We start from the raw sequence: 22972 nt of genomic DNA on the forward strand, positions 1-22972 counted from the left end.
TTTGGAGTATTTCTAAGGTAGGTAGACTAGTGTTGGAAAGACCATTATAACTTAATGCTTAGTTCTCTTCCACACTACTTAACCAGGATAACCATCCAGTTTCATTTTATATATGCTTATTTGTATTGGGGTTCATCTCAGTAAGGATTTCCAAGCATTCTGGTAACACTTTTTTTTCCTCTTTTTTTAATGTTTCTTGCTTTTGTCATCTCAGTGGGTTATACACACTGCTTATTTCAAAGTTTTCAAGCAGTTCCCCCCTCCGGAATTTCCATTACTACCAAGGCTTCTCTCTCAGGACATTGCTTAATAGTGTTCTTGACCCTTTTGAATACACATCCTTAATAAAGACATCCCAAAGTGGGGGAGGAGAGGAGAGAGGTGCTGGGAAACTTCGGAATTAGTCTCTGAAGTTTTGTCATCTACATACTGAGGGTGATCTCTTTGTTAAAAATTTAGCTGTTCAGACCTTAAGGGAACATGATTAATATTCCTTTGGGAATCGCAGGGCCTTTCTTTGTAAGGGCTGTCCAGTTTGCAGGCGACACTAGGTAACTGCCCATTCAAAAGCATGGCCAGAAAAGAATGTCGGTGTTTTCCGGCAGGTATAGGTGCCTGGGGGTCAGGGAGAGAGGGAAAGGCAAGGGGTGGAGTGGGAGGCGGGTGATCGACAGGGATAGAAACAGTGTCTCCTCCTCCCTCTGAATGCGAAATAGCCAATGGGGTGGCGCGGCCGGGCCGGCCGGGCGGCCAGTGCCATATAGTATGCAGCAGCCGGAGGAGTCACGTTGGGGGAACAGCAGAAAGCAGCTATCCGTTTACACTACTTTGCTCTAGCAGCTATCTTAATGGTGACTGCGTGGCCTGGGGGAAACCTGATCGGCCAGATCCAGCCGAAACCGGGAGGGAGGGAGTGGGCTTTCCGGAGGGGGGAGGGGGGAGGGAGTCGAAGAAGGAGGAGTAAGAGAGGGGGAAAGAAAGAGGAAAAGAGTGTGAGGGAGTGAGGGAGGGAGGAAAATAAACAACAAAAAATGTCCTCTTCCTCCCCCACCGGGCAGATTGCAAGTGCGGCGGACATCAAGCAGGAGAATGGGATGGAAAGCGCCTCGGAAGGACAGGAGGCGCACCGAGAAGTGGCGGGGGGCGCGGCGGCTGGGCTGAGCCCCCCGGCTCCAGCCCCTTTCCCTCTGGAGCCGGGGGACGCCGCGGCTGCCTCCAGGGTAAGCCGGGAGGAAGGGGCAGCGGCGGCCGGAGCGGCAGATCAGGTACAACTCCACTCGGAACTTCTGGGCAGGCACCAGCACCCAGCCTCCGCGCAGCCCCCGCTGGCCTTCTCGCCGGACCATGTCGCCTGCGTGTGCGAGGCTTTGCAGCAGGGGGGCAACCTGGACCGCCTAGCCCGGTTCCTGTGGTCCCTGCCCCAGAGCGACCTGCTACGTGGCAACGAGAGCCTCCTGAAGGCGCGAGCGCTCGTGGCCTTCCACCAGGGCATCTACCCTGAGTTGTACAGCATCCTCGAGAGCCACAGCTTCGAGTCGGCCAACCATCCGCTGCTGCAGCAGCTCTGGTACAAGGCGCGCTACACCGAGGCCGAGCGAGCGCGCGGCCGGCCGCTGGGCGCCGTGGACAAGTACCGGCTGCGCAGGAAATTCCCCTTGCCCCGCACCATCTGGGACGGCGAGGAGACGGTGTATTGTTTCAAGGAGAAGTCGCGCAACGCGCTCAAGGAGCTCTACAAGCAGAATCGCTACCCCTCGCCCGCCGAGAAGCGGCACCTAGCCAAGATCACCGGCCTCTCCCTCACCCAGGTCAGCAACTGGTTCAAGAACCGGCGGCAGCGCGACCGGAACCCCTCCGAGACCCAGTCCAAAAGGTGAGCGCCAACTTTCCTCCTCCTCCCTCTTCCTCCCCCCCACCCTTTCCCAGCTTTCTTTTCCTCCAAGTGCTCGCAAACATGGCGCTTACCTTCCCCACCAGCCCGGTCCGGCTGCCCACCTCTCCCCGCCCCCCACCTCGCTTCCCTACCGGGAGGGGGACGCCGGTGGCAACGAGCGAGGGATCCTCCCTCCTAACCCTCCCCCTCCTGCCCCCAGAAGTTTCTGGTCGCCCGCCTAGGTCTCAGTCCCCGCCCCCACCTCGGCTGGTCACTGCTGCCCGGCTTCCCACCCCCATCCTGCTGCCTTTGAAGTTGCCACTCTCTCCTTGGTTCTCGTAGCGAGCGTGTGTGCACGCTGGCGAGGCTGCTCTCACCGCGGCTCCGGGCCCGCAGGGACTGCGGGAGCCGGCCGGGGTCTCTAGCTCCTCCGGGTCGCTCAGAGCCTGGAGTGCGCACATGCTCCAGGATACCCAGGATTCGACTGAGCCCGGGGCCCGTCCTGGAGGTCGCCAGGACCGCTCTGGATGGAAAAAGAGCGGTAGTGGAGACTAGTGTCCTATATGGGGTCTGGGGCCGTCGAGGCTGTAATGTGACAGAGTTAATCATTCACCCTGCCCGCCGCGGTTCCCATCGCGGCGAGGGCAGCGTGGGGTGCCCATGCAGCTCGTCCCTGCGGTGTTTTGAAACCTGATTCTGAACAAGTTCGGATCGGGTTACAGTGTTTCAGAGGTAGCAGGGCTGAAGGGCAGTTTTTCGGGCCTCCTAACACAGCACGATTCCCTCCTGAAGGAGCAGTTGGGGACAGATGACAAGCTGGCATAAGGTGGACTTCAGGAAAGAAGTGGGGAAGCTATCCACTCAGTCCTCCTTCAGCCCCCACTCTATCTTGTTTGGACTTCATTGTCAATGTTTTTTTTTTCCCTTCTTTAGTAGAAAAATGCATTTTGCCATCCCTTTTGTGTGTCCTTTCAAGTCAGCCCCTTGGGTGTGTATGCGTATGTTTATGTTTCTGTGCGTGTGTGTATTATTGGACGGGTAAAGTAAGGGAAAGGTTTGAGGATGGCGTCTCCCGCCTTGGAGGGAATTGGAGAGAAAAGAATCCAAATGCAATTCAAATGTTCTGCACTGGGACAGAAGCCGGGATCCAGGGAGCCAGTCCGCCTGGGCCAGGTGAAGGTGATCGCCCTGCGCATTCCAGAACCGGCAGCAGCTCGCCCTCGCTGCTTTGCCCCTGCGCCCGGGTGGAGCCCGGAGGCCCACAGCTGGCCCCAGGCTGAAGAGAGGCACACTGTGCTGTCCTGGCCCTGGCTCCCGGTAACCATAAACAAAACATGCCCGGCGACCTGTGAGCACCCTTCCTCTGTCTTGAGAGAGGGAGGAGAAGGAGAGCCAGAGAAGGAGCAATGATTAGGCGACCTATCTACCTTGGAGTGCTCTGCAGACGCACCGAAGGAATCTGCTAGGCCAGGACACTGGGTACGAAGCCCGTGCCACATGCAGGCCAGTTGTCCTGCAGCCTTTGCTACGGAACCGGCCCAGTTCCCAGGACACATACACACACACACACACACACACACACACAGAGAGAGAGAGAGAGAGAGAGAGAGAGAGAGAGAGAGAGAGAGAGAGAGAGAGAGAGACCCTGAGCCATGCTCTGCTCTACTCCCCATTAACTCCACACCCTCAACCCTCAACCCCCAACCCAATTGCCTAGTGTAGGCCTCTCTCCGGATCTACCTCCCACCAGCACCCCTGGTGAGTCACCCTCACCAATGGCGACGGCTGCTCAGCCTCAGCTCGTAAATCAAAGCTCTTTCTGCGCTCCTGGCCCCAAAGCCCAAAGCCCGGGTAATCCCCTCCCCTCAGCTTGAAAGGGAACCGATCACACTGGGATGTTGGATTCTCAGCTGGACCAAGTCCCACCACGCTTCCAAACAGCTTCTGTCCTGCCCCGCCCAGACTCAAACCAAATGAGGAAAACTTCCATCATTCCTTCCTGACCTGAACTTGTATTCCCTTAAGTACAGGATCCTGGAACAGAAGGACTGAGGAGTCTGGAAAGGAGTCTGATAGTTATAAGACCATTGAGCGATGCTCACCTTTTCCCTCCCACCTCACTAGGGCAGTGAATGGTGTATATTAAATAGGCCCCTTTGGTTCCTTTGAATTCAAAAGCAACTGTATATATCTTGGGTCGCAAGTGTCTTTCCTACAAGGGCAATCACTTTATTGAATAAGAATTGTCAGTCTGGTGGAGTAGAAGTTTGGGAGCAGGTGAGAAAATAATATCTTGTTAGCTAACTAGCAAATGATACTGAACACCACAGCCGGGGTGGTGGTGGCGCATGTCTTTAATCCCAGCACTCAGGAGGCCGAGGCAGGAGGATCTCTGAGTTCAAGGCCAGCCTGGTCTACAGAGTGGGTTCCAGGACAGCCAGGGCTGTTACACAGAAAAACCCTGTCTCCAAATAATAAACAAAAAAAGCTGAACTCTTCCTACCTCCTTTGGTGATTCCATCTACCTTCAAAATAACACAAATGTGAAATGGGTTAGAAACGGGTCCCTTGAACAGGGAAAAACACAATATTTAATGAGTTGTTTCTATGGCAAAAGTTGTAGTCCATTTAACAGTTGGAGAAGCGCATAAATTCTCTAAGAATGAATACACAGTGTTAAGTTATTTTAGTTGCGTTTTCCATTATCCGACCCTCTGTTCTTTCTCTGAATTTATTATAAAAAATAATATTAGGATCTGAATTCATCCTCTCATTGTCTGGCTGGGCAGAATTTGGCTAAAATATCATAGTTTCAACAGGGCCAGCAGATGAACTGTCGTGGTTTGATATAATACTGCCTTTAAATGGTTTTGAAGGATGTTTTACAAACTATATAGATTGTCATCCTCTTGACCTTCAAATGTCTTCTCTCCCTGGACAGTGAATCAGATGGCAACCCCAGCACTGAAGATGAATCCAGCAAGGGACATGAGGATTTGTCTCCTCACCCAATTCCTGGTGCATCTGATGCCGTCACCAACCTCAGCCTTTCTAGCCACATGGAGCCAGTATATATGCAACAGATTGGAAATGCTAAGATATCACTAAGCTCTTCTGGAGTTTTGTTGAATGGAAGCTTGGTACCGGCAAGTACTTCGCCTGTCTTCCTTAATGGTAATTCTTTTATTCAGGGACACAATGGCGTTATCCTTAATGGACTGAATGTGGGAAATACACAGACAGTGTCACTGAACCCATCAAAAATGTCTTCAAACATTGTGAGCAATGGCATAGCCATGACGGACATCCTGGGCTCTACCTCCCAGGATGTGAAAGAATTCAAAGTCCTCCAGAGTTCTGCTGTGAACTCAGCAGCCACCACCTCCTACAGCCCTAGTGCCCCTGTGACATTCCCAGGGCTGATACCCTGCACTGAAGTGAAAAGAGAAGGCATCCAGACAGTGGCCTCCCAGGATGGGGGCTCTGTGGTGACTTTTACTACACCAGTGCAAATTAACCAGTATGGCATTGTCCAGATCCCTAATTCCGGAGCAAATGGCCAGTTCCTTAATGGGAGCATTGGATTCTCTCCACTGCAGCTGCCTCCTGTCTCAGTAGCAGCTTCACAAGGTAAAAGCCTCATTTGGTACCATGATGCACCAGGGCATGAGTTGGTCAACTGCCATAAAATGACGCGTTAGTGAGAGGTATAGATTGATGCTATTGTTCAGACACTACATTGGTTTCCACGGTTACAGAATAGCCTTGATATGATTCCCTGTGTCTAAATACTATTCAGCTTTCCTGATTCTCTCACATCCTGAGGATGGAGTTTTATTTTCCCCAAACAGAATGGAAAAGTACAGTCTATAGCAGATCTTGCCAACTCTACAATTACAGGAATATGATAAGTCAATCAGTACTTATAAAATAACCCAGTACTTGACATTTTAAAATTAAAAATTAATAAAATTGCTAGGAACATAAAGTTAATCGAGCAGTTATTTATTTGACCAGAAAAAATATTTTAAAAGAATAAACTAAAAGACAGAATCTATTCTTGTTTGCATTGTGTACTTCCTACAATTAATACTAAAACCTAAAAGACCTAAAAGAAATTTAGACGACTATGTGAGTTTTCTGTTGCTCTAGATGCATGTTCATTTCTCAGCTATGTGGGTTTATACTTATGAAAACAACTGTGTCATTGCGTATTTGTGGCTTTACTAACCGAAGTCTGTTAGACAAAGGAAATAAGCCTGAGGCTGGCACATAGTTCTTCAGGAACATGAATAAAATCTAGATCACTCATCATTTTTCTCTTTAGAAAAATAGGAACGGTTAGACTTGAGTATTGGACATTACATGGTCTCTAGCTCTTAGGAGAGGGAGATGATCGTGCCTGCCTTTCTATAAGCAAATCTGAAAGTCCAGATTTTTACCAAAGGTTAGCCTTCTGAAACACGGTCAATTTATATACAACTCTTGCTTCTATAGCTATAGTCTGCTTCAACTTATTGGAGGCATTAATGAAAAAATGGATGTACATTTCATTCCATATATTTGTCTCTCTTAAGTAAGCCACCATGGTCCTGTAACACATTCTTCAGATGTTTATTGCTCTATGTAAAGATTTAACCCAAGTCACTATCCAATTTAGGGACAAAAGACAAATGCCCCAGAGAAAGCCAAAGAGCTTACTTTTACAATAATTTACAACTCTAGCCCATTTTCCCTCTTTACAAAAATTTCCAAGCAGTTTGTAACATTTTAAAGACAGCAAAGTATGAATATATATGTTGGCAGAGGAGAAATAAAACAATACTTTTCATCTGTAATCAAGAAAAGTGCTATCATATTAAAAGTATGGGGAGGAGGGTGTTGTTTTCTACTTTTTTTTAAAATTGGTGTTTTTCAGGACACGGTTTCTCTGTGTAGCCCTGGGTGACCTGAACCTCACTCTGTAGACTAGGCTGGCCTCAAACTTAGAAATCTGACTGCCTCTGTTTCCAAGTGCTGGGATTAAAAGTGTGCACCATCACCGGCAATACCCAGCAATAGCTAGTTTTTAAGTGGGATATTTACTAGGAATAAGAATGCATTATCAGTTAAAATAGCTAAGATCAAATGACAGGGCTGTCAACCCTTTGACTCTCTAGACAAATTGAAAGCATAAGTTTAACCAGATGGTTCCAGTAGGCAACATTCCCTTGTAGTAGTGGTGTATTACACCTTGCAATAAAGCGTTTTGGGAATTTGAACTTAAAAAAAAAAATAGGGTATGGTGGTAAATGCCTGTGATCCCAATACTTGAGAGATTAAAGCCAGAGGATTGGGGGTTCAAGGCCTGAGCTACATAGTGAGTTTCAACTCATATCATGTTATATTGCGAGAGTCTGTCTCCAAAAAATACCAGCCAAATCAAACTTACACTAAACATTCTTTAAAATGTCCATCAACATATAGTCCAGTCTTCCTAGATAACTGGAAAAGTTATATAGGAGGTTACATGGAAAAGCAAACTGTCTATATCTGTATTCATTTGAAAAATCAAAGAGGGTTTTCTTCCCCGATTAGCATTGTTGTAAAATTATACTTTGTTCCTGGGATTTTTTTTGGGGGGGTGGGGGTCGGCAATCGAGACAGGGTTTCTCTGTGGCTTTGGAGGCTGTCCTGGATCTAGCTCTTTTAGACCAGGTTGGTCTTGAACTCGCAGAGATCTGCCAGTCTCTGCCTCCCCAGTGCTGGGATTAAAGGCATGCACCATCCCGCTGGGCTATGTTCCTGGGATTTTTAAGTTCAGTTTTTGTACTGATTTTTAAATTATTGTTTAATTTGTAACTCAGCTGCAGCTATACCTTAAAATTATGTTTTAGCATGGAGGTACAGGTCTTCCTTAAGCCTAGCATTTAGGAGACAGAGGCAGGCAGATCTCTGTGTTTGCGGTCAACTTGGTTGACTTAGTGAGTTTCAGGACTACATAGAGAGACCCTGTCTCAAAACAACAACAAAATCATGTTTTATGTGTGAGGCCTTGGGTTCAATCCCCAATAATGAAAAAACAAAAAAACAAAACAAACAAACAAAACCAAAATCATCCTCTGGAATATATCTGTTTTTCCCTTCATTTATATACGTTCTTTACATGCATATGTTGTTTTTTATGACTCTATCAAAAAAGGAACCATTTTTGTACACATTTCTGCTAGTAAACAGTTTCACAGACACACACAAAGCAAAGTCAACATGGACTGTGGCTTTTCCCGCCTTACAATTTTGAAGCCTGTGAGACTTTTAAAACACACTTGAAACCAAAAGGTTTAAAATAGAAGCAGTCTGTTCATTTGTATGGCCTGAAAAATACATTTATGTTAGAGAACAGCCAAAACATACACACAGAAGTGTTTTTCCTTAACAATCTTTCTGTGGTGCATACTTACATGCTAGTAGTTAACATTTTTAAAGGAGTTCAAATTCAGTGTTTTCTCTTTTTCTCATGTAAAGATGCTCTTGCTTACAAATGGCGCTTTAAAATGTCAGAAGACATGTAAATGGCCCTGTGGCACTTGTTAACATAGGTGATACTATAATCACCGTTTCTCTAATAATTCAGGAAGGGCAATGTTGAGTACTTAACTTACTATTGGCCTGTTTTCTGCTCTCATAAAGGAATGGATTAACCTCTAACTCAAGAGCAGGGTAGATAAGTAGCAATCCATTCTAATTCTTAACCAGAACTCTTCCCAAACTCACCTTTCCTTCAATGGCAATATTTAGGGGCCTGGGTCATCACCTAATCACCATCAGTTCACTTTGTAAAGACTCAAAGGGGGTTTTATTTGATGCATTTCCCCAAGTTCCTCATATGATCAGCTATTTTATGCTTCTAGTCTGTGTGTGGTTTTTCGTGACAGGGTTTCTCTGTGGCTTTGGAGAGTGACCTGGAACTTAGCTCTTGTAGATCAGGCTGGTCTCCAACACAGAGATCCGCCTGCCTCTGCCTCCGGTGCTGGGATTAAAGGCATACGCCGCTACTGCCCGACTGAGACACACACATTTTAAAGAGGCATTCGTTCTACTCCTCTGTGTTCTTCTGTATTTCAAAATTAGTACTTTAGTGTTACCATTGATTCTTCCCATCACTGCAACACTGAAAATTTAGAGCAAGCACAACAAAAGGAGGGGAAAAAAATCACCTTGAGGGTCACGTTGACTGGAGACTGCTTTATTGGTGGTTTGGTGACACTCTGCGACTTGTCTGTACAAGTCGGTGTGGTTTAGCTGGTAAGTTCTAAAGAAACTCATCTTATGTTGTATTTCTAATATTTTCAGTAACTGAGCAGGCCTAACAAAAATGTTTTATTTTGCATCTGTGCTGTCTCGTTTTAACTGGCAGTGTTAGTGATGAAGAGGTGGTAATGAGCCAGAAACTCAAATATCAGAACTCAGACAAGAATTTATTTCTCCTCCTCTTCTTCATTTTCCTTTTTTTTTTCCCCTTTGAACCCAGGCTAGGCTCAGATTCAGTCTTCCTGCCTCAACTTTATCCCCAGCTCTCACATTGTTGCTTGCTTTGATTGATTGGCTTTTATTTTTCTTTTAATTTTTGGTGATGCTAAAAATTGAATCCAAGGCCTGCACCGTGCAGGTGCTCTGCCACTGAACTCTCTCCTCAGGCCCTACACTTGCTTTCTCTTTCATCTGGTCATTACAATTCCTTGGGGAGTTAACAAATATAAATAATCTGGCAGAATTTTTGCCCCGTGTGTAGAAGGCTCTGAGTTCAATTACCAGCACTTCAAAAGAAATAAAAAATAGAGAGAGAGACAGCTAGTCTGATTGGATTCGGAGCCTGGGACTCTACAGTTTACGGTGCCCAAGCTGGACTCAGCTATACTTTTAAGTACCACCTCTCCATAAATACTATACCTGAGGAAAAATCATGTGTGTTACAGAAGTAACTGGTTTGTTTGTTTTTTCTTTCTGTATCATTTGCATTAATGCCAATCCGTACTTTTCCCCCTAGGTAATATTTCAGTAAATCCAAGCACTTCAGACGGAAGCACGTTTACAAGTGAATCCACCACAGTCCAGCATGGCAAACTGTTCCTGAGCCCTCTTGCTCCCAGTGCAGTGGTATACACTGTTCCTAATTCAGGCCAGACTGTAGGAGCTGTGAAACAGGAAGGCTTAGAAAGAGGCCTGGTTTTTTCTCAGTTGATGCCTGTCAATCACAATGCACAAGTAAATGCAAATCTATCTTCTGAAGATATCTCTGGAAGTGGCCTCCACCCCCTGGCCTCTTCACTAGTTAATGTGTCCCCAGCTCACAGTTTTTCCCTGTCTCCCCCTACACTACTAAATCCCACTGAGCTAAACCCTGACATTGCTGAGAGTCAGCCAATGTCTGCACCTGTGGCAAGCAAATCTACTGTGACATCTGTCAGCAATACTAACTATGCAACCCTTCAGAACTGTTCCCTTATTACTGGTCAAGAACTATTGTCAGTCCCTATGACTCAGGCTGCCCTAGGGGAAATTGTTCCTACAGCTGAAGAGCAGGTGGGCCATGCCTCACCAGCGGTACACCAGGATTTTGTCAGAGAACATCGCTTGGTTCTGCAGTCAGTAGCTAACATAAAAGAGAATTTCCTACGAAGTTCCGAGAACAAAGCAACAAACAATTTAATGATGTTGGACTCCAAATCCAAGTATGTCCTGGATGGCATGGTTGAAACTGTCTGTGAAGAGCTGGGAACAGACAAAAAAGAGCTGGCCAAGCTCCAAACTGTCCAGTTGGATGAAGATATGCAAGACTTATAAACCTGATTCGCTACACACATACCCCGTTTCCCCATCAGCAGCAATTTTTTTCCCCTGTGAATCCCTGAAGATGGAGAGCCTTTACTCCTTTAGAGGAAAGCACTCTCCCTGTGCAAGCAAATGTATTTGGATTGATCTGCATGAAGATCATAGTTAAATATACAGGAGTGGAACTACATTGCTGAAGCCTTTCTGTTCACATCAGTTCGCTTTTAAATACATGGCGACAAGGCAACAAGTGAAGTGTATCAAACCATCGTATATCATTTAGTCAGCAATATAATTCTAAGGTTGAAATGGTACGTGATAATATTTTAAATTTAAAATGTATACACCTAACTTAGAAAATTCAATAATAGCTATGGGCCATTAGAAGCAATGCAGTTGATTTTTGTTTACTTTTACTCTATGGGCATTGAGATGGTTAAGAAGCAATGACATCCAGATTATTATAAGGGTATATTTTTTTTAATTAAGTAGCTTATATATGTGTGTGTTTGTGTGTACATACACACATTCATCGTTTTCAGCATTTGGGGGAAAGGCTTGGTTTTAAGTCTCTATGTGTTTCCAAATGTGATTGCTGATCGTTAAATGTGTCAGAGAAAGTTTGAAACTCCACTAAACTCTTGACACTACTTGGGTATGAATGTAAATATGCCAGTTCTATAAACAGGATTTGAGTAAGTACAGTGAATTTTTATTTATACCATGTATGTCTCTTAGTCTTTAGGCTCTATGAACTGAAAAGAAAAATGTTTTCTTACTGTTTAATTTATATTTATTGTTTGAGCAGGAATAGAGCATCTTTGTTTCCAACCAAGTTTTATTTTTTTTTTTGTGATTTTTATCAAGAGTCTCTTAAGGTCAATGTTACACTGAAACAGGAACTTTTAACCCCCGATACTGGAATTTTGGTACGTCTTGTCACAACTTTCTTTAGAAACTTTGATTCGTTTAAATATGTTTTATATAGACTCCTATGTGCCTTTTTACCTTGTGGCCTTTTTTATTAGCAGTAAGGTACAAAAGTGTCAACAAAAGTGTTGATGGCTCTTTTGTACTGTCAAACAGGGTTAAGTTTACCGCAGAGCCCCTTCATATGCAAGGACTTAAGTTTCACTGAATATTATGTGGATGTTTGTCATTCAAATGGATAAACAGTTAGCTTTGATGCTTTTCATTATGATGAAAGTTAAAAAAAAATTATGGAAGACCATGACCATCAATAATGCAGGTTAGGAAGAGAGCCATTTTAAAGTAAACAAAGTATACTTAAATTGTATTACACAAACTTCCATCTCATTGAAGCTTCATTCTCGGTGTTTTGAATTAGTTGATACACTGTGACACATGACTGTGGCCTGTCCTATTTTATCATGTCTCCATTACAAGCAAATCCTTTGGGTTTCTGTAGGATATTCCCTTGTATGATGTGGTCAGCTGTGTATTAAAGTTTTAGCAAGACTCTGAACCCAAGATGTAACAATGCAAATGCCTTCATGTCGTTAGTGCACATAGTCTCAGATTTAAGAAAGTGATCTTTTCAAAGGAGACTTTCAGTTGTTATGCATAAAGATAAGACCACACCTTGTTTTCTTTAAGACGGGGAAAGAACTGCATGATTTCTAATATGCTGCTCCCCATCTGAGCCTGTCGAGTAAGAGTCACCAAGTATTTAACGTTTGCTGTTATTACAGAGGGAACTTTCAGTCTAGATAATGAGTCCTATGAAAAATTCCTTGCCATCATTTTGATAAAACAAAACAAAACTTAAGTTCCATTTTTTTGTGAAATTGGTGAATGTCCCTCAATTGCTGAAATGTGTGGTTTAGGGCCGAAGTTGTTTGTTTTGGAGTTTCTGTTCTGTTTAAACAAAGCCAGTTGTTTTAGTGTCGTCTTTCACTAGGCCACTGCTTACCCAGCTTGGTTGTCCTCATCTCCCTCCCAGTTGTGCTGAACATATTAATGTGATTAATTACATGGTCTTGTAGTATAGTTTACATAAAAAATGATATTTTCCAATAGACTGCTGCAGATATCAAGGGTTAGTTATTTTAGAATATCTGTCTGGTAAGGGAAGTGGGAGAGTAAAAAAGTTATATGAGGGGTGTGTGTGTGTGTGTGTGTGTGTGTGTGTGTGTGTACGCTTGCACGTGATGGAAAACTTTCATGTATCTGATGAAAGTATCTCTTCTATTCCGAGTTCTTTCTCTTTTTCTCCCTATAAGAAAGAAAAGATAGCACAAAACTAAATACTTACCTAGGAAATGTATTCATAGTCCAACATGATGTACTTCTAACCCTACAAGTACTCCAGGTAGCTATACAATCCACCAGGTAAGAATCAGTGCACATTACAAGAACTTACTGTTCTTTTCTATTCTTTCAGTAAATCAGGGCCAGCTGATATGGCCCATGTATATGTGAATGGAATAAGATAAACCCCATGGTCTCCTTACACAGAATTGCAATTGACTTTTTTTTTCCAGATACCAAGGGCCAGCCTCAGAGCCCTTGGAGTTCATGTGGCAGAATATACTTTTTCTATAAGCAATGCTTGAAGATGCTGCAAATGACCCTCTGATGATTTGGGAAGAGGAGTCAGAATCGGCGTAAATAGCTCCCTTTAAATCTCAACCCCTGCTGCTGGCTGTGGGAATTATTGGTGTCAGCTATCTATGCACTCTACAGCCAGAACTGGCACTCAGCTCTTAGTTACACCTAGTAGAGAGGTCAAGCATTCGAAGGAGGTGCATTTCCCCCCCTCAAACAAGCAAAAGCACCTGTGCTATACTGCATAAATATCTCATGTACAATTATAGTAAAGACTGACTTAGATGTGTTTTGGTGCCTTTCTTGTGTTGTGAAAGGCAGGTAGATGTTATAGTCATAGGTTTTTTGTTTTGTTTTGTTTTAAATCCATAGTTGTATTGCACACTGACCTTAACTCTCTCTGTATGCTCCCTTGTTATCCTGCATGTTACAGTTGGATTATTGGGCATGTGTAGCACACTGCCTTGCTACATCCTCAATATGTGTGCATTAGTACATAACCACAAATCCTTCATCCTCTAAAATGTTTTGTCAGGTCATCTCGTGAAAATAATTCAGGAAATCTATGGGGAAAATAATTATATTTTACAAAAGCTGTTTCAAAGTCTTCCTAAAACTTAGATGATAGAACTTAATGGTTATTTTGTGTCTAATTGATACATTTCAATTTAATTAAATATTACCACCGTATATTTTATTAATTGAAATTATATAGCATGTGACTCTTGGCTTTCAGGGTTTCTCAAAAGAAAAATGTACCATTTTGTTGCATGTACTGTACGTATAGAGGTAACCAGTTGTAGACTCAATATTGGTTTTACTGTGCCTTACATGAAGAGAAACTCTACAGAATGTATAACGTGGGGGTGGGGAACAGAGCCTCTACTGCACTGTTAGGTGATGGCACACAGCATGTCCCAGAACATTTCTGTGCTTAATTACCCAACCAAAGAGATCTAAAGTCTGTATGTTGTACTGTAATTGGGGGGGGGAGGTTATGCCTGGACAATTAAGTGTTTTATTTGTTTTCTGAAATGATGTGAACTTATTTTTCTAAACACTATGCTAAATAAACTTTATATTTATACATACTTTGTGTTGAAAAATTATTTGGGGAATACTGTTCTTTAAAATGTGAGCAACCCATTGCAGTAGACAAGAAACAGGAAATATTTTTGATTTAAGTATGCCTAGAAAAGCAAAGAGTGAGAAAACACAAATACTTCAGCTGGCAAAACCTTAGAAAGCCCATTGGATTGATTTTAGAAAAGTAATCTGTGTTGGTCTTTATACAGAATAATGTAGCTCACTTAGCTGTCCTACACACTCAAAGCTAAACCACAGAGTTTATCCTTAGACAGGCAAGATACCTTACTCCTTTTTGTCTCGTGAGAGCTGGACTCGGAATATGACACATAGTAGATACTCTACAGGATTACATGGAGAGAACCAAAGATCTTTCTATTACTGATTTGATTAAAATTTGAGCTCTGTTGCTCAGCCCTAGCACACTGCTGTTAGCCAAGTTGTGATTATGCCCCAGTTTGACAAACAGATTTGGCCAGAATTGCATTTCTGTTGAGTGGAGATTGAGCATTAATCTAGTTTGGTCCTAGTTTTATAAGATCTAAATTCTATTCTTCTACACCAGCATGGAAGATGTTTAAGAACCAGATTGGGAACTAATGGTACAACTCTTTCACAAATCCAGTTAAAGCCATCAAGTTAGTGTCGGGTGGAATGTCTAGACACATTCTTATCATTTGGCTCATTTGGCAGCTCTGTGTAGTAGTTAAACCAGTTAAGCACGAAGTGAAGTGATTACATTTCATAACTTTTTAACCAAACAAGTATTGTAAAACATTTGAAAGGTGGTTGCCCTGTTTCAAACATGTCTGTGGCTCCTCAGAAAACAGCAAATTCAACAGGAATTCAACGCCTTTCGCTACCTGGTTCCATCCTGCTTTTCCAATCTCTCATAAGAAATGGTATATTCGGAAGTTTGCCCTTGCACACCCACTCCCCAGACACCTTGGTAGCATATAAGCAGGCACATTACCATACACAAAGGTGGGTACCATCGGAGTAACAAAGAGCAGTGGAATTGCAAGTGGGGAGTGGTTGGGTGGGAGACAGCTTGGACCAGAATGGTCTGAGCAAGTACCCTTTTGGCAGTGATGTTTAAATGATAAGATTCAGAACTAAAATAAGAGTGTTCCAACATGAGGTTTAAAGTTCCTGAGAGAAGCAGGTCTCAATTTCAAGGTTAACTTTAGGCATGGTTGATGGAGTCACTGGAAGAGATGCAGGGGCCACATACAAGGTAGAGCCAGACACTTTGGATTTGAGTCTGATAAACATGGGTGGCTTTTAAGCAAGGAGTCATAAGGATTTGCACTTTATAAAATGTCGGCTACTCTGGAAAATGAACTTAAGGAGGACAAATGGCAGGAACTGGGAAACAATTGCTGGGTTGTCCTGAGTTGTCTGACAGGAAATGGTCAGGAGCCCTGGAACAGCAGGGAGGGCCATTTGCCCACAAAGGTCTCCAGAATGGTATGTCCTCTAGGCACTCTGCTGCGACAAACCAAAGCCACTCTGTCTCCTGAAATCCAGGCTGGTGGGTTCAGGTTCCTAAAGGACATCTCCAGAATGTCCTCATCCTGCCCGTGAGCAATGGACTCACCTTCTCCCAAAGCCTTGTAGTTTTGTTTCAGCACTAGGGATAGACCAGCCTTGTACATGCTAGGAAGTGCTCTGAGGAGTCTCCCAGGCTCCAGGTCTGCCTTTTTATGGCCCCCTCAAGCTAATGTCTTCTCCCTCGCTAGTCTTTGCCCCTGTTTTCATTTCCCTACTAAATTACTGCAATGAGTCTATCTGGTCTCCCAGTATCTGCTCCTCACTTTGGCCACATTACAACTGCAAGGAGATGGAACATTCAAAATTTAGAGACATAACCCAACATAAAGCCTCGGTGATGCTGTTATCTAAGAAATATCACTTAAACTGGGAGCATGCAATGCCCAATGTCCACATAAAAGTGTTTCCTAGAAGTGTCAGATTCTTTACATACCTGGTCTCAAGAATAACAGAATGTCACAAGTCTCCCGGGAAGCATCACCTCACCCCCTCCCTCCTATGGAGAATGACAAAGGGCCTTTTCAGAGTTCAAATAGATCTGTGTCTTCCTTTTTGTTTGTTTAGAGATTGAGAACATTCTAAAATTAAACTACGCCTGCATTTCCATCTTTTAAAGTCATTTTACTGATATAGATTAGGAACCTTGTAGTTAAAATATTATGCCTATCCCCCCAACCCCTTTTCTTCCCCACCAGTGACCCCCAGTAACAAGGACTTTTCATATGCTAGGCAAGTGCTAACACCACTGAGGCCCTTATCACCATTTAAAGCTCAAAAGCCAATCAATACATTTAGGAACAGAGTCTGAGTGGCTCTTTGAGTCTTCCAGCATTAGTGGATGGTTTTTATGGTAATTGTTTTCCTTACTGCTCCAGAGATTTTTTTTTTTTCACTCACTTCCAAGTTTGAGGCTGGGTTCCAGATGCCTTAGGTCTGACAGACAAGAGCAGCATTAGCCAAAAAGAATGCGCTCACTGGGCCATCTTAGGCCAGTGTCTCAAAATAGCACAGAAGAGCTGCTGGTACTTAGGTATAGGTACACTTTCCAAACATGTTTTCTGTAGATAGACCGTACTAGTAGCTGATGGAGCAAACACCAAGAGAGTCTGTGAGAAATAGTAAAGGAAATGAAGAGGCATGCATTAGAAAACGTGAGTTCCCACTTATCCTAGGACTTCAGAAATGCTGGTTCACCTCTCTTGGCTCCATTGTTTTTTGCTAAGTAGACATCAACTATTTTGAGACTACTTGAGCTCTGTGATGTCTGAAAGTATATATAACAGATATATGTAATGGTTTAATAAAGCACACGTCACAGAATTGACAGTCAAACCAATTTCAGAATGAAAGTCCACGGTGGCCAAGGGCAAGGGATTTAAAATAAAATGATTGGGGCCTGGAGAGATGGCTCAATGGTTGAGACCACTGGCTGCTCTTCCAGAGGCCCTGGGTTTAATTCCCAGCACCCACATGGTGGCTCACAACCATCTATAACTCCAGTCCCACAAGATTTGATGCCCTTTTCTGACCTCCACAGGCTCCTACATGAATGTGGTGCACATATGTACACTCAGGCATACACACAGACACATACAAAAATGTAAATATATTTAAAACAAAGAGATTAAGTTCAATGATTGCTGTGAGGTCAACAATCTGTGATTCCTTAAGATGAAATATTCAAGGTGTACAGCTAGACAAAGCAGGTCCAGTTTTCAACTCGTCTCCCTCCTTCCCCTGTGTCTACCTAATGGGCCTGCCTTCCTTGGTCACTACCCTGCTGCCCCAAATACCATAAATGACCATCTGGTATTGGTGATTAGCCGTTTAAGGTATGATGAGTTCAACACTCCACCTGGGTGGAATATCTGCATTTTAGAAAAGTTTGAAGTGCAAAGCATCAAGTTGTAGAAACATATGACTATGATGAATTAATAAATGAAGAGCAGCACATCCCCTTTGTAAGTACTGCGGCAGACTGGGGGTGGGAACGAAAGGACTGGTAAATGGAAAACATGGAGCATGTCACTCTTTGTCCTTGTCCTCTTCCTTCTCTGTGTGCTCCATTTCCTACTGGGTATGAAGGACAAGCAGCAGAATCTAAGCTTGCGGATCTTCTGAAAACAACAATGTAGTTTCTCCCACCCCAGAGCCTAGCAAAATCCCAGCAGATTCCTGTGTTGAAATGATAAGTCACTAATAATAATTAAAACATAAAATAACTGTAGGAAAACAAGGGTTCTTTGATTCATCTCCCCTTCCCTCCCTCCCTTTCTCCCTCTATCTTTCAAAACAGTTGAGTGTGTGTGTGTGTGTGTGTGTGTGTGTGTGTGTGTGTGTGTGTGTGGTGTTTGAGTGTAGGCCTTGGTGTACAAAGGTCAGAGGACAAATGAGTCACTTCTCTCCTCTCACTGTGGTGGACAGGCTTGCATGACAAGAGCCTTTACTCAGAGCTGTCTTACCATCTTGTTTCTTGTCTTTTTTAAAGCCCACAGAGTTCCAGATGTGTAAAGTGTTTGCCACCATGCATGTGGCCTTTGAATCAATCCCCAGTGTCAAAGTCAAGGACAGGGAAGGCAAGTTACATAACTACAAAAATATAGTTTAAAAATATTTTTACAGCTGGGCGTTGGTGGTGCACGCCTTTAATCCCAGCATCGGGAGGCAGAGGCAGGTGGATCTCTGTGAGTTTGAGGCCAGCCTGGTCTCCAGAGCGAGTGCCAGGATAGGCTCCAAAGCCACAGAGAAACCCTGTCTCAAAAAAATATGGTTTTTTTTTTTTTTACATTTTATTTGTGCATGCATGTGCATACAGAGAGAGAGAGAGAGAGAGAGAGAGAGAGAGAGAGAGAGAGAGAGAGAATGTGTGTGTGTGTGTGTGTAAAACTTGCAGGAGTCCCTTCTTTCCTTCCACCACAAGGTTCAGGAACTCAAGTGATCAGGCTTGCATGGCAAATGTCTTTACCAGCACAGCCATCTTGCTTGGCCCCAACAATGTACTTCCCTAGCAAGTATGAAGTCTTAGGTTCAATTGCCAGAACTACTCCAAAATTTTTTTTTTGTTGGAAATTAGGGACTATTTTGGATCAACAAACACACACACACACACACACACACACACACACACACACACACACACACATACACACTTAAAGTTTTAAAAAGAAAATTAGAGAATACAAAATTTTTTTTCTCATTTTGTTGTTGGTTGGTTGGTTTGGTTTGTTTTTTAGACAGGGTCTCACTATGTAGCCTTAGCTGGCCTCAAATTCACTGTGTTGGCCATGCTAGCCTCTGCCTCCTGAGTATTGGGATGAAAATCATGTCCCACCTTATCTGACTTTTCAAAAAAAAAAAAAAAAGGGATTACAAGCATAGTGAGCCCTGCCTGGCTTTCTTCTTGTTTGTTTGTTTGTTTGTTTTTGTTTCATTGCTAAGAATCAAGCCCAGGACCTATTTGCAGAAGTACCCTGCCCCTGAACTACAGCCCCAGCCTTCAGCTTTCTGTGACTAGGACCTAATATAAAAGCATAGGTTAGACTCCACCTCAGGATCCCCCCCACCCTTGGTCTCAGTACAACACCATTGGCTAGACTTAACTCAGGATCCTCCTGCCTCTTCCTCCTAAGTAATGGGATTACAGGCATATGCCATCATGCTCAACCAAAAACATTTTGAATGTGTTTGTCTGTGTGTGTGTGTGTGTGTGTGTGTGTGTGTGTGTGTGTGTTCTCGCGTGTGTGTGTGTGTGTGTGTGTGTGTGTGTGTGTGTGTGTGTGTATGTATGTATGTGCATATGGTAATGGGAGTTAGATGTTGATGTTAAGTGTCTTTCTCCATCAGCCCTCATCTTATATACTGGGTCTATCATTTGAACCCAGAGATCACTCACTGATTCAGCTATTCTGGCTATATACTTGCTCTGAGGATCTTGTCTCAGCCTTCAGATTGCTGTGATTACAGATCTGAACTCTGCTCCTTACATTTGCATATCAAAGGCTTTATCCCCTGAACTATCCCCCCAGCCCTCCAATTTTTAAAATTACTTTTTGAAATAGGGCTTTATGTAGCCTAGAATGGTAAAGAATGGCCCTCCTACCTCAGCCTCCTCAGCCTGGGGTACCCTTCTGGGTGCACACATGCACAACACCCGGTTTTATTCAGTGGTAGGTGTTATGATAGTGTGATGAATCTTGGCAGATTCCATTTCAGGCGAGGGTGACCTAGGAGGAGGGACAAACATGACAGGCAGAGAGAGCTTAGTGAGAAGTTTTATTAGAAAGAGAAGGGGGGGGCGGAGAAGACATAAAGAGATACAGAGTCAGAGAGAGGAGAAGAGAAGAGGGAGACAGGAAAAGTCCTGTCTGCCCCAGGAGAACAGCAGGGAACAGAGCTGGGAAAGAAAGGAGATAGAAACAGAGTAAGTGGGCAGATGTCTGTCTTTTAAAGGAGTCCTTTGCACCTGGGCTGACCAGGGTACTGCCTGAATGCATTCTGCCAGGTGACAGGGGCAGTCTAGCATAATGCCTGAATCCTTACAGCACGCACAGAACCCTGGGCTTCATGCATCCAAGACAAGCATTATATCAACAGAATTACATCTCACGGCCCTTTTTGTTTTTGTTTTGTTGTTTTAATTAATATGGGTATAGACACTCACAGGCCAGTTTCTAGAAATGGTGGAGGTGTTATGAAGTGAAAAACCCAGCACCCAGCACCTCCACTTTTTCCTTCTGACTCTGAGACTGAGTGGTACCCTGAAATACTTTCTCACAGAACATCTAGTGACTGAAAAAATCACTCACATTTACCTTCTGGCTAGAACCTGGAATTGAGCTTGTTTACCCCAAACTGGCCTGATAATAAAAGATTGTTTTCTAACATCCAGAGTCTCACTGGCTGGTTTCTTCCAGACATAGACAGTGATCTTGTCTGAGCCCTAGCTGGTGGCTTGATTTTGAAATGAAGTTCATTTCTCAAACTCTTCTTTCCATATTTCTCTCTTGATCTGGCAAAATCTATTTATTAACCTTTAACTCAACAGTGCAAAATACCTCTATTTGCTTTGGCCTCTCCTGATGATCGACAAGTACGGCCTGAGTTTGCCTTCACTGTTTGACTAGCTAATTCCGTTGTGTATATTAGTCACATTTTGTATACACCACTAGGTGCCTTGTTAATGACTATTTCAAGTTTTCAGGAAAAGGAAGATTAGAAAAGGTGCTCTACTTTCTTGGGATTTAATTCATTACTTTCTGTGAAAGTGTGAGATTAGCCACCAACCCACAGTGGAATTGTTGCCCCTTTCTTGTTTGGGGGGAGGCATGTTTCAAGACAGGGTTTCTCTGTGTAGCCCTGGCTGTCCTGGAGTTCACTCTGTAGACCAGGCTGACCTCCAACTCAGAGATCCATCTGCCTCTGCCTCCTGAGTGCTGGGATTAAAGGTATGTGCCACCAACACCTGGCTATTTGTTATACATTACTAAGTACAACAAACCCGCTAGTATTTATTATTAAAGTTATGTTGTAAAATTATAAAGATGTTCCACTTTCATACTTTGACACATGCACCCGCACATACACATACATAATATGTGGTGTGTGTGTGTGTGTGTGTGTGTGTGTGTGTGATTATACATCATTGAAGAGGAAGTTCATCTGATCCTCTTTATTTTCAATTGTGGTAAAGTAAATACAACATAAAATGTACTACTGTAGCTGGGTGTAGTGGCATATGCCTTTAATCCCAGCACTCAGGAAGCAGAGGCAGGGGGATCTCTGTGAGTTTGAGACCAGCCTGGTCTACAGAGCAAGTTCCAGGGCATGCTCCAAAGCAATGCAGAGAAATCCTATCTCGAAAAACCACACACACTTTCTATTGTAACCTTTTTAGAATATGCAATTCACAGCTGGAGAGATGGCTTAACAGTTAAGACCCTATTCTGTCCTTGCAGAGGCCTTGGGTTTGATTCCCATCACCCACAGGATAGCTCACACTATCCATTATTCCAGTTCCAGAGGGTCCGGTGTCCTCTTCTGACCTCCACTGGCACCAGGTATGTACATGATGCATATAAATACACACAAGGAAAACACTCATCTATGTAAAATAAAATAAATAAATATAAAAAAGTATATGCCGTTTAACCAGGAGTGGTTCATCCTGTAGTTCAGGCACTCAGGAAACACTGGCGAAGGATTGCCACAAGGTTCAGACTAATCTGGGCTACATAGTAAGTTTCAGGCTACAGTGTAAGACACTTTCTCAAAAAACCAAAACAAACTAATGTGCAGTTTAGGAGCTGGAAAGATGTGGGGCTCCGGCTCAGAGCCAGAGAGTATCCTTTGCATCATGCATTGCTGTCCCCCTTCCCCAGAACCATTTTACATTTTGCTTTATTTATTTTTTATTAAATTTTTTCATACCAACCACAGTTTGCTTCCCTTCCTCTTCACCTCCTCTTGGCTGTTCTCTCCCCCACCTCCTGTCTACCCCACTCCCTATCCACTCCTCCTCCATTCAGAAAGAGGCAGGTCTCCCAAGGGAGTCAACAAAGCATGGCATTATCAAGCTAAGGCAGGACCAAGCTCCTCTCCCTGTACCAAGGCTGGGCAAAGCATCCCAGCATAGTGAATAGGTTCCAAAAAACCTGCTCATGCACCAGGAACAAGTCCTGGTCCCACTGCTAGGGTCCCCACAAACAGACCAAACTACACAACTGTCACACACATGCAGAGGGCCTAGGTGGGTCCCATGCAGGCTCCCTAGCTGTCGGTCCAGAGTCCACGAGCTCCCACTAGCTCAGGTCAACTGTCTCTGTGGGTTCCCAGTCATGATCTTCACACACACACACACACACACACACACACACACACACACACACACACACGTGTCTTACAATCCCTCCTCCCTCTCTTCAACTGGAATCCCGGAGCTCTGCCCAGTGCTTGGCTGTTGATCTCTGCATCTGCTTCCATCAGTTACTGGAAGAAGGCTCTGACAACAATTAGTCACCAATCTGATTACAGGAGAAAGCCAGTTCAGGAACCCTCTACAGTATTGCTAGGAGTCTTAGCTGG

At 43.8% G+C, this 22972-nt stretch overlaps 1 protein-coding gene across 3 annotated transcripts; it reads left to right on the forward strand.

Moving 5' to 3' along the window:
• Window positions 1–726: 726 nt before the first annotated feature.
• On the forward strand, window positions 727–14344 carry Six4 (SIX homeobox 4). 3 transcript variants are annotated; one of them, XM_027418237.2, is made up of 4 exons: window positions 727–851; window positions 1059–1873; window positions 4815–5503; window positions 9900–14344. In XM_027418237.2, the coding sequence occupies exons 1-4, from the start codon at window positions 849–851 to the stop codon at window positions 10694–10696; spliced, it is 2304 nt and encodes a 767-aa protein (XP_027274038.1). In that variant the 5' UTR covers window positions 727–848; the 3' UTR covers window positions 10697–14344. The 3 variants fall into 3 exon arrangements, with proteins under 3 accessions (XP_027274038.1, XP_035301827.1, XP_027274037.1); XM_035445936.1 differs by lacking the exon at window positions 727–851 and having other exon boundaries at window positions 957–1873; window positions 4815–5047; XM_027418236.2 differs by lacking the exon at window positions 727–851 and having other exon boundaries at window positions 960–1873.
• Window positions 14345–22972: the final 8628 nt, after the last annotated feature.

The sequence above is a fragment of the Cricetulus griseus genome, chromosome 5, assembly GCF_003668045.3.
Source record: "Cricetulus griseus strain 17A/GY chromosome 5, alternate assembly CriGri-PICRH-1.0, whole genome shotgun sequence".
Classification (NCBI taxonomy): domain Eukaryota; kingdom Metazoa; phylum Chordata; class Mammalia; order Rodentia; family Cricetidae; genus Cricetulus; species Cricetulus griseus.